Source organism: Misgurnus anguillicaudatus, chromosome 23 (assembly GCF_027580225.2).
Source record: "Misgurnus anguillicaudatus chromosome 23, ASM2758022v2, whole genome shotgun sequence".
NCBI classification, from domain to species: domain Eukaryota; kingdom Metazoa; phylum Chordata; class Actinopteri; order Cypriniformes; family Cobitidae; genus Misgurnus; species Misgurnus anguillicaudatus.
Genome location: NC_073359.2, coordinates 31,808,892 through 31,821,488, shown reverse-complemented (window position 1 = coordinate 31,821,488; position 12,597 = coordinate 31,808,892). Strand labels below are relative to the sequence as shown.

General features: G+C 37.4%; 2 protein-coding genes across 2 annotated transcripts in view; one reads left to right on the top strand and one right to left on the bottom strand.

Annotated features, from left to right (window-relative positions):
* LOC129452870 (uncharacterized) overlaps window positions 1-2,125 on the top strand; it is a 69,850-nt gene extending 67,725 nt beyond the window's left edge. The window contains 1 exon segment of the mRNA XM_073862371.1: window positions 2-2,125. Within this exon segment, the coding sequence (XP_073718472.1) occupies window positions 2-195 (194 nt within the window). The 3' untranslated portion in view covers window positions 196-2,125.
* An 8,636-nt stretch (window positions 2,126-10,761) lies between these two features.
* LOC141359458 (uncharacterized) overlaps window positions 10,762-12,597 on the bottom strand; it is an 86,954-nt gene continuing 85,118 nt past the window's right edge. Inside the window, exons 3-6 of the mRNA XM_073861946.1 lie at window positions 12,310-12,597; window positions 12,080-12,196; window positions 11,909-11,976; window positions 10,762-11,419 (exon numbers count right to left, since the gene is read on the bottom strand). Of these exons, the coding sequence (XP_073718047.1) occupies window positions 11,372-11,419; window positions 11,909-11,976; window positions 12,080-12,196; window positions 12,310-12,597 (521 nt within the window). The 3' untranslated portion in view covers window positions 10,762-11,371. The remainder of the gene's footprint in view (window positions 11,420-11,908; window positions 11,977-12,079; window positions 12,197-12,309) is intronic.

Sequence of the window (12,597 nt, the reverse complement as noted above, 5' to 3'; positions counted from 1 at the left end):
GTTTGTGGGAAGAGTTTCAGCAAAAAATGTAATCTAAAGAAACATGTGCGTATACACACCAATGAGAAACCATATCAGGTTTTAGTGAGACACCATAGAACTCATACAGGTGAAAAACCGTTACAAAGTTTTCAGTGTGAGAAGACGTTTACTAAGTCAGATTCCTTAAAAGTCCATTTGAGAGTTCATACGTGAGAGAAACCTTACGGGCCCTATCATACATCCAGCGCAATGTGCGACACAAGTGTCTTTCACTAGTTTCAACCTGGCGAAATGATCATCTTCACGTTTAGGTAGCACCAAGTTGTTTAAATATCAAATGCATCTGCGCCCAATTTTGCACCCATGGGCGTTCTGGTCTGATAATGAGGTGTGTTCAGGCGCATTCTTGGTGCGTTGCTATTTTGAGGCAATTAAAATAGACTACACCATTGACCAACTAAAACGTTAGTAATACGGGATGCGCGTTTGCTTATCACACCCATGGATGTGCAGCAGAACATAACCCTTTTATAATATGAAAAAATAATGGATTCAAATGTAAAAGATTATTTTTGAGTCTCTTGGACTTAATTGAGGACTGATTATGAGACGTTAGAAGGTGTAAAGAGCTGCTTCACATCACCTGCAGCCTGATAAGAAATTTAATGTTTTGCTTTAAACAAATGTGTTTGTTTTTAAATGCTACCCCATGGATTTATTGTATATGATGAATATGTATGTACCTGTGGATATGGTGAGATAAGAAACATTTAATGCTTTAAAAAAAACATGGCGCTGTCCGAGTGCTGAAACGGCTCTCTGCACGTTTACTTGCTATTCTATTTACTTGCTATTCTGATGATTCTTATCAGTTTATATACATCTATTATTGGGTCTTTGTTTGCTCTGTAAGTGACATCTGTCAGTCAAAGGTTGAGCTGTAAAGGTTAATATCTGCTATTGGACACAAGATGGCGCTCTACTACTGCTTTATGTATGTGTAAATAAAATCTACTTTAAATAGAGTCTTTAAACTTTGTTTTAATTTAGTGTCAATGTAATGTGTTAATATGTTGTGAATGTAACAGTTAGTTCAATTTGAGGAAGTTGATATTAATGTCAAATTTAAGATGTAGACGCATGTCACTGAAAGGGACCAGGCACATGCGCTCACCGGCGCATTCGCACTTGACATCACTTCATTAACGGAGCACAACTTCATTAGTCGAGGAAACTGGTGTAAAACTGATTAAAATAAACGATAATCTGTTCAAATAAAAGTAAACTGGAATTATAGACACACTTAAATGGGTTTAATATAGATTTTTTAACCCCTGTATAAATGTAAACTAACTGTAGGCTATCGTAAAACTCGTTTAAAACTTTTCTATTTAATGTTTATTTTTCTGTTTATTTGTGGGCTATTTATTACTTTAGAAAGATTGATCTGTCCATCAGTAGTTGATATATCTTGAAAGGACAGCCGCCCACTGCTCGGGGGGTGTGTGCGCGTGTGTGTGTGACTTGGTGTTTGTGTGTTCACTACTCACTGGGTTAAATGCAAACTCGGTCACATTTCGAGTATGTCTTGCATACTTGACAACAGTGGGGAACCTTCAGGGCCTTCTACGCCTTCAGAGAAGGCCTAAAAAATTAATAAAAATATTTTTTATAAAACTAATAAATAATAAAGTATTCAATAAAAATGTTTTTACATTTTTAAATTTCTATTTAATTTAATTTAATACAATACATGTAATATATTTTCTCTCATCTATGTTCTAACGTTAAGCTTACTGTCAGGTTCATATCCAATCAGAATCGTCTGTCTCTATTAAAGGTGGACTCCATGATGTTTGAAAGCCAATGTTGATATTTGAAATCACCTAAACAAACACGCCCCTACCCCAATAGAATCTGGACCTTCTGTTGATAGACCCGCCCCACACATACGCAACCCGGCATTTGATTTGATTTGATTGGCTATAAGTGTTTTGGTAGTCGGCCCGTCTCCTTTCCCAAAGCGTTTTTCAAACATCGTGGACTCCGCCTTTAACAAGCTATCCTACAGCTAAATATATATTTTAAAAAAAACAAAAAAAATTAAAGAACACAATTTAGGCTTGTTAAATGCAAATTTACAGAGCAGCAGAGTCTGTATTTGTGTTTATCAGTTCAAGTAATTTTAAACTTTAAAACTGCATTTAAAGGCAAACGATGCCTATTCTATAATTTAACTTTGCGTGCTCAGAATTTGTACACGTTCACTGTATGATTTAACGAAATACGAATAGCCTAGTATTATATTCTGAATTTTAAAATTTACGAAAAACAAACTACTCTCAATTTATTTCGGTGTTTTTCCCCCATGCTCACTTGTCTCCGTTTTCCTGTTTTTAAGAATTAAGGCGATGTAGTAAGTAGAACCTATCCATTAAAATTGTGACTTTCATTTATTGCGCCATGCGTAATTCCGCATGGAGAGGCATTTGCACTTCATTGCATATTTTGAAGGCCCAGCTGAAGTACTCACGGTTCGCCACTGCTTGACAAGCATGTCACTTTCATAAATAGCAATGAAATGCATTAAGAAACAATTATTGCCTGAATCCAACTCTGTTCCCTATATTTTAATATTTTTACAATATAGGCAAAATAAATATACTTTTTTGTTGTTATGATTTGACTTGTTTCATATCATAAAAATCTGACTTTTCATGTATAAGTGCTATAATTGGGTCCCCAGTGCTTCAAAAAGATCAACACACTTAGTTTTGGTAAACCATTCTCTGCAAGCATGTAAAAAATATCTAATTGAAATTTGGCTCCCCTTGTGATGTCAGAAGGGGATAATACCGCCGCTTAATCTGCACCAATCAACCAGTTACTGCCATATAGTGCAGAGTGAGCAGGAGAAAAAAATAATTGATAGTACAATTCAGTTTCGATTTCAACAAACCACCATTATGGTGATCAGTGTTTGCATCAGCTCATTTACATTTTTAAGGACACACAAAAATGGCACATTTTTGTCCACACCTACAAAGTGACAATTTTAACATGTTATAATAAATTATCTATATGCTATTTTGAGCTAAATCTTCACATACGTACTGTGGAGACACCAAAGATTTACTTAATTGTGAAGTTTTCCCTTTCGGGTTTGTGCTGTTCTATTGTAAACTAGACTTGGAGTTTATATATTCACTACTCAGTGTGTTGAATGCAAACTCTGTCACATTTCGAGTATGTCTTAAAATACTTGACAAGCATGTCACTTTCATTAATAGCAATGAAATGCATAAAAAATAAGTATTGCCTGAATCCAACTTTGTTCCCTATAATTTAATATTTTTTACTAAATAGGCTATATATATATATATATATATATATATATATATATATATATATATATATATATATACAAGAGATTATAAAAAATAATTGACTGTACACTTGAGTTTCGATTTCAACAAACCATCATTATAGTGATCAGTGTTTGCATAAGCTCATTTGCATTTTGCAGGACAAACACAAAAACTGTAGCCTGGGTGCCAGCCGATCTTAGCCCCGCCCACAAGATTTTGAAAACGGGAAGATCGGTCTGGGGTTTCTGCGTTGAGGAGCTGCTATGCTAGGACTAGAGCTGGTCGAACCAATCAAATTGTCAGGGCCGGCTTTATACGATGATGGACAGATAATCAACAGTAACGTAATGAACCACGTCATCAAAGAGCGCGTGTGTTGAATGGCTGCGCTGTAGAGTTCAGATGTGTGGATTCTGACATTGAGTCTGTTCTAAAAGATATCGACAGAGCATTGATTTTAAAAGAGGAACAGAGAAACGCGAGCAGGGCATTTGTTGATGTTTTTGCTGTCCTTCCAACGGGATTCGGGAAAAGTTGGTCGCAACTGAAACGGGTAACGTTATCACGGCGATGCAACTCGGCGTGCACAACGAGATGGATATAATAAGCGGTCGTTGCCAGCTTCTTTTCGGAAGCCCGGAATCGTGGTTGCTGAATAAGTGGAGGGACATGCTAGACTCCAATATTTTCAAGCCAACGTAATGGGTATCGTCGTGGATGAAGTTCACCTAACGTACAAATGGTAAGAGATAGTCTTACTCTATGACTTAGTAAATATTTCATGTTGTGATATAAACTAAATGTTGTAAACATAATGGGTGTTGATGTACATTCGCTAACTCAGACTTAGTACACAGGAAAATCCCCAGTGTTAAATTAACTCTATCAGTGTTAAATCAACACTATTTGGTGTTTATATAATCCACACCAAGATCGGTGTTAAAAAAGACTGGTGTTAAAAATATAACTCTGAATCAGTGTTAAAGTTAATGAGATAATGAAGTGATGATTAAGACATTAATGGTGAACACCTGTCACAGGGTGACTTCGGGCGGAACCAAAAATGGAGAGGAGAGGTTCCGCCCGGACAGAATTTTTAAAAACACCAGTTTACTTCCTGGTTCTCCATGGAGACAAACAAGGCCAAATTTGCTACAGGTGAAACGAATTAATCAAGCAAAGTGTGATTGGAGGCTGTGGGAGTTTGAAGCACTTAAATAGCCCTGCAAGAACACAAAGCAGGAGTTGTTGTTTCGGGCATGAGCTCCTTTTTATTGCCTAGGGCAGACTGAACCACACGCCCCGTCCTTGGAAGAGCCGGAGGGCGCCGTTGATCCACAAGAGCGCTTATAGCGAGAGGAAAGGGTGCGGCAGCCAGGAGAGGCGAAAAGGACGGGGCTGTGAGTTAAAGAAGCACTGCACCGGAGGCTTTTTTTTTTTGAAACGTTGATCCGTTGAGTTCTGGTTGGTGTGTGTTGAAGCGCTGTGCTGGGCCGTGTTGGTACACTGCTGGTGGCTGTCTGACTCTCTCTCTCTCTCAGGTTGCATTAGTATACTTACGAAGGCATCCCGAACCTTAAAGGTTGAAAAACACACAGAGTATTTGGTGAATTGAGACCAAGAGAAAACGGGGATTGAAACCGACATTGTTGTGAGTACCAAGTGCAAGTTGTAAATGCCTTGTGTAATGATCTAGCCGTATGTTAGATTCCTCCAGGAGGAAGAGAACGGCCCTACCCCTATGATAGCGTGGTGGGTGAGCCGAGTGGACGTTTTACTGAAGCAGTCACAACGACGACACCACTAGCTGGGCCGCATTATCCATCGCCAGATCTGACTGAAGTGAAGTAAAGGAAGACGGGAGTCCTTTTTGTGCACTGAGCGTGGTGGGTGAGTCTTTGTGCTGTGGAAACCTTTAAGTTTGACGTGGTGTTGTATATTGCTGTGGGTTGCTGTGGATTGCTGTATGTCTTGTCTGACAGACCCCCGCCTTCACGCCCTTCGCTAAGGGAAGACCAAGAGGCTGCTGGCCTTAGCTTGACTCAACCCTGCATATGTTGTGAGCGTGTTTTAGATCTCAGAAAGTAGCACGGTGCCCCGGGACGATCCTTTCCCGCCTAGACATTTGGTGGGTGGTGCGAGCGACAACGAAGAGCTGGAGAAGCAGCAGCATTGTGAGTACGATTTGTGGCTATTACCATTCAATACTGTAAACTGTGCGAGTCTTATTGTTGCAGAGAGCGAGGTGAAGTGATTCTCATCGTCCCGTGGCCTCTACAAAGGGGTGCCCCTGTCCAGAGTTCGAACGCCTGACGGCAGCGAGGAAAGGGAAGCGCTCGGCCCGGTAAGACGTTGAGCTATCCCACCCCCCTGCCACCGAACAGCCGTCGAGAGGGTTTGCCCCCGACGCCACGTAGGGACGACTTACTCAATCAGACGTTTCGCCCAAGCGGATACCTGTGGAGGGAAGAACAGAGAAAGTGAATAACCTGAGGAGAGATCGAAGAAACCTGTACTTACGGTACTCTGTGTTCAGCAGAGAGGTGAGAGCCATTCAAAGCCAATTAACTGTGCTTCTGTGTCCAAGTTGATACCTGTGGAGAAGAAAGAGGAAATACTGAGTGACTCGACGAAACATTGTGAAAGTGCGAGGAAGAGCCCACACCAGGGAGACCCAGGTACGCAGCCTAAATAAAAATCCACAACACTCATTCACTTTTGATTCTGCCTCCAGGAGGACAAAGGAGCGCGCCACGGATACTCCAGACCAGGTTGGAGCCTGAGTCCCACGCCCCCCTGGTCCCTAGTGTCCTGGACATCCCGTTGCCTCCTTGTTCCCTGTCCGTGGCCCACCTGGAGGGCAGAGACAGATATTAGTTTTAATTTCCCCCCTCCCCATTTCCCAAGAACATTTTAATTATTTAATGAATAAATAAAAGATTGTTTTTATACTTACCTGCCCTTGTTGTTGTCTGGTCATTGGGTTGGCTTTGGGGACCTCCTCGAGGTGGAAGTTGAAGAGGGGCGTGGCTTTAGCCATTAGCAGCCAGCCCCTCGGTGTGACACACCTGCTGGTCATTCAAATCAATTACATTTTGGACATTAAATTTTTATTTTGATGACTCGTTTTCTGGAGAAAGTACTAAAATAATAAAGACAAATTATTAAATGCAATAAATGAATACTGTTGGGTGTATGCCTCCAAAAGCTTTCACGTTTGCCTCTCTATCAGCATCTCTGTTTGAAAATAAAAAGATAACTTGCTGAGTTATTTTCTAATTGGATAAGTTTAACTTCTAAACAGCTGTCAGAACAAAATACAAGTGCTCAACTATTCCAGCATCCACACGCGTGATTTAGTAGACAAATCTTCTTTCTGACGCGATGTCTCACAAGTCAAATAGACATTTATCACAAAATGTATCACATTAAATCTTAAGTTTGTGTTTGTTATGAGTTCATTTGAAGTCACCATTACTGTGATTAGTGATTCCTTTAGTTAGGCATTCGTCCCTTGATCTCCTCTTTTAGCAATAGCAACAATGTTTTAGTAAAACCACTTGTTCATTGCTTCATATAAGGGGAAAACCTTCCAGACTTTCTCAGTTTATTTTTATTATATTCTACTCTACATATCATTGAAACATTTGATCACAAATTAATTATAAAGAAACAGGCATATAAAAAAGCTCTATGCAAATGACATTGGATTGAATGAGACTGCTGTAGTGCTTTAGTGTTTTTTTGTTGTGTTTGTTGTTTTCTGCTTAAGAGAGACTTCATGATTTCTGATACAAATCTCAACAATGGTGACAGTTAATGGTAAGAAAGTTGCTAAATTTTTGTCATGTTGCAATGCATGATGGGATTTATGAATGAGTTTTCTACAATCCTGGTACCCAGCATGCATTGTGGCATGACGTTTTGTTGTTGATTGTCACCAGGATTGTGTTTTATAGGCTGATTGTTGATGTCTCAGTGTGTCTGAGTTACACCACAGATTAGATTTGGGTAAACATTATTTAACTCTTCCGGTTATGTGGACTTTCACAGCACTGTTTGATTTCATGGGAGCCTCACAGGATTGGCAGAACATAAATTAAACACTTATATTTAGTGATTACTATTTATGATATCATTGAATCCCAAGACTTATACTTTCATACTAATTAACATAGCATGAGTTATAGACTTCATTTCTCTCATCTTCCTCTGCTTTAACAGATGTGTTTTATAAACTGCCACAGTTAGCAGAAGAAAACTAACACTAAACTTCAAGACCCAAGTACCCAACTAAAGAAAACACTAATCGGAGCAATGGTGACTTACTTTATTAACCAGATATTCAGCAGTTCTTTAGAAGTTCAACCTATCATCCATGTAACTCTGGAAGCAAGTTGTAATTTTAGTTTTCAAACAGAGATGATGATAGTGTTCATTTAACTATGGTGATTTCATCTATTGCATTTGATGATTTGGCTTTCTTCCTCATTTTAGTATTACTTTCTCCAGAAAAGGAGTCAACAAGGTGGACATTTTAAGACAGGAACAATTCCAAAATTGAGTTGATTTGACACGGAATGACCAGCGGGTGTTCACTATTAATGACTCAATCACTTCATTATTTTATTAACTTTAACACTGATTTAGTGTTTTTTTAACACCAATCTTGGTGTGGATTATATAAACACCGAGCAGTGTTAATTTAACACTGGGGATTTTACTGTGTATAATCACGATGTTAGTGTCATTGTAGCGAAATAACTAGCTGCTCGGTCAGGCTGCAAAGACGTAATTTCAACATACGTCACACACTCCGTTGCTCTGATTGGTCGTAGGTCTATCCAATTGAGTACAGAGGCATTTTTCGGTTGAGACACGCCTCATAATTATAGCTCAATGGAGCGCTATCAGACTCAAATTCTGACTAGAATTGAGTATGACAACGTCAGGCTACAAAAACTGCAAATTTTTGCTCACACCTAAAAATTGTTAATTTTAAAATGTTATGATAAATTATCTATATGCTATTTTGAGCTAAATCCTCACATATGTACTCTGGGGACACCAAATAATTATTTAATTGTGAATTTTTTCCTTTCAACTTTGTGCTGTTCTATTGTAAACTAGTCAAAATCATGTTTGGAGAAGCAGCATTACAATAAAACCAGAAAACCAACTATAAAGTTAATGAAGTCTTTTGTTCAGGTTCTTTTATAACAGATGGACACGAGTTACTTCTTGATAGAGCAACAGAACATCAATACATTATAGATCAATGCTCTGAATTCAGCTCTGTGATATTTAGTTATCTATACTTTATCCCTCACTAAAAGGGTTAAACCCTCAATAAAAAGTTATTGTATTTAGTAGGATCAGCATCTCTGTTAGTGAACAGCTGGTTTCATATGTAAATGTGCCCCACATAAGTTTATAACTCCCATTTCTTCAATTTATGGTTGTGATTAAGATTGAGTGTTGGTGTGGGCTTTACACATAGGGACCAAAGAGCTAACAGTCTCCACACTTTATGAACCAATCAGAAGTAGGGGAGCCAAAATCTTACCGTGAGTTGATTTCAGTACATCATTGTCGAGTGTTTAGTTTTGAGGTGTCATTTTATTTCATTATTGTAATATTAAGAGCATTTTGCACTGCCTTCCCTGCAGATGTTATAGTTTTGTATTTAGCATAAAATAAAGGATTGGGCCAAATAAAGTCGATTCTGTATAGTTAAAAAATAATCACCCTTGACAACTCTATTAACAACCAGTCGGCATCATATGATTCCAGAAATATCGCATCTTTCGGTAAAATTATTTAATATTTCTAATAATTATGTGAATGTCACTCACAATAACCGATTAAAATAAGTGATCTTCCTTAAAAGGGTACAGGACAGAGCTGTAAGAACATCAGGTGTGTTAAATTAACACCGGCTCGGTGTTTATATGGGTACCACCAGCAGGGTGTTAAAAGTAACACCGAAGCAGTGTTAGAGTTAATTAGATAATTAAGCAATCATTTGAGTGATTATTTGATTATTGAAGACACCTGATGATAATGAGCAGAACTACAACTACAACTTCCAGTCACTGCCTTAGATAAAATCAACTGAAAAGACATCTCTCTTATTACAAACCAGACTGACTTTTGTCTACTTTGAAATTGTTTGGTCACCATTATGGTGATCAGTGGTGCCTTTAATTGGGTGGGTTGACTCTTGTTTCTGTCTTTGAGGTCTTTGGAACAGTGTTTACTGAACACATTATTTGTTGTAAAGGTTGTTAAAGCAAAGGTTATGTAGTTTTTATAACAGTGATTATAGATTCAAGTAAGTCGTCTACACAGTCAAAAAATTCAGCGTTCATAGAAAACCAGATGCCGATCAAATAAACATTCTCCACTGGACTTCAGTAACATAGCCTTCCTCGGATCAAGCTTTTCAAATTTTATTGTTAAATACTTGCTGGAAATACTTTTTCGCCTCACGTGCAGATATCATGAATCACCCCACTAATCGGAATCATGGTGACAAACATAATGTTGCAAAGCATGCTGGGATCCACCATAGTATAAAACTCATGACTCCCATCATGCATTGCAACATAAATTATGTCACCCTTATTGCGATTAATGGGGTGATTCATGATATCTGCACGAGGCACAATAGAAACTTTCCGGCAAGTATTGTTAACAATAAAATTTGAAAAGCTCTGTAAGTTAAAACCAATAGAGAATATATATTTGATCAACATTTTATTTTCCATGAATACTGAATTTTTTGACTGTTTAAACAATATACTTAAATCTACAATCTCTGTTATAAAAACTTTATAAACTTTGCTTTAACAACCTTTACAACAAATAATGTGTTCAGTAAACACTGTTGCAAAGACACCGAAAGGAAAACAAGAGTCAAACCGCCCAACCAAAGGAACCACCGACCACCACAATGGCGACCAAACAACTCCAAAGCACACAAAAGTCAGTCTGGTTTGTAATAAGAGAGATGTCTTTTCAGTTGATTTTATTTAAGGCAGTGACTGGAAGTTGTAGATGTAGTTCGGCTCATTATCATCAGGTGTCTTCAATAATCAAATAATCACTCAAATGATTGCTTAATTATCTAATTAAATCTAACACTGCTACGGTGTTACTTTTAACACCCTGCTGGTGGTACCCATATAAACACCGAGCCGGTGTTAATTTAACACCGGGGATTTTGCAGTGTAGCAAGAATAGTTGAAGCTTTCTGGATAACTTCTGCTTCTTTTGCTAAAGCTAAATACCGTCTTGTAAAGTTATTAAACCTATGACCTTTGCATAGCTTGAATACCAAGTGAGCTGAACAGAAATAAAGCATCACTCTCAATTTAAAGGTGCTTTATTGGCACGATTGTGTCACTTACATTATTACCAAAGCATTTTTCATTAAAAAAAACATATAATAACACAATAGTAACGAACATTAAGGAAATTAGGACTAGGTGCTGGGTGATGGATGAAGTACTACTGCAAATAAAGTCAAATAAAATAAAGTCAAAGGATATTTACAATATAAAATAGACTTTGAAATATAAAAATTTGAAGTATAAAAATTTACGGAGGCACATGAGAGGTAGAATAAAAGTACAAGATCAGGGCTGTAGTTTGTTTCTGATGGTATGTAACTGATAAATAAATTTAGCATCAGCTGATGGGTGTCTGTCTTCCCCCAGTATCTTCATATGATCTTCATTTGATCTCTCTCTCTCTCACACACTACACACACAGTTCACACGTCTCACATATTCTCACAGATACACCTCAAACACAGACTCATATGTCGTGTCTAGCAACAGAACAAAACCACATTTCTTTCCAGACCAGCATTCACTTTAACCCAGAAGTAAAGGTGTTAAACTATCACATACATTCAGTACAAAAATAAAATGTAGGAAATACTTTCAAATTTTGTTTAGTGTTTTTTGATAATATTTTACAGTTCAGTATCTTAATGTTTAAACTGAGTTTGATCATCATCTCATGACTTCTGCACAAACCACTTCATCCTCCACTGGAGCTTTCTGTACACAACACACAACATCACACAAACATTTATTAAGAATGAATAACTGTTTATCAAAGTATTACAAATCTGTTTAAATAGGAATGTTATGCATACTTCAAACATAATTAAAGGCAACCTTTTAAATTTCCTTTAACATGATGGTTATTTAAACTGGTCCATTTCTACATTTGTCTGTCTGATTTGTAGGTCCGTTTGTCTTGTCCTCATGATTATCTCTCTATTTTAATCTTAGTACTGCAGATATCTCACCACAATCATAGTATAATAATTCAGAGACCTGTTTAAAATGATTTCTATATTTCTTATATTTTTCATAATTTATTAGTGACTAAAATAACATAAATAGGAGTATGGAAATTATGTAATGACAAAAGCATCTATTAAAATTTTTATATATGAGCTGCTTCAAAAGTCACATTTTACTGTGTGTGATAAAAACAAAAACATTTCAGATAATAATATAAACAATAAAGATTGATCTCACCGGTTTACATGTTCGTCTATTATGGAAAGTTGTTTCTACGTAAATTATTTCCTCTTCACCGCTCTGAACTGTTTCAACAACACAAACACATTACAAACCAAAACTCTCATCTTGATCTGTTAACAAGAAGTATTGTTTAGTATTTTTAGATTAGTGCTAGTTTACATTTACCCTGTTGATGTGTGTTTGTGTGTTTTCTGCAGATGCAGAAGATCAGAACTGAAGCGACAATCATCAGACATCCAACAACAACACAACAGATCACAACTTTATGAATGAAGGTGAGACCTGTAATAAATAATAAAATACGTTTCACAATCTGATCTTAGATCAGCCAATATTGTTACTGGGAATAATTCTAAACTCATATTAGCTCAAGGCCTAAGCGGTAATAATCACACCTGTTGTATCCGAACACGTCTGACAGAGATGATTGATGTTTAGATGTTGAGTCTGATTTCTGATGGGATTGTTCACCACACAGCTGTAAGAATCATCCAGACACTCCAGATCAAGAGAGATGCTGCTGATGTTGAGATCAGACACACTGATACTGGAAAAAGAACTGTTTCCTTTATACCAGGACAGACTCACATCTCTCACATTCAACACTGAACACAACAACACACATGATGATGTTTCTGATGATGAAGAGTTTTGTGTGCTGATGACAGGAACGGGCAGACGAG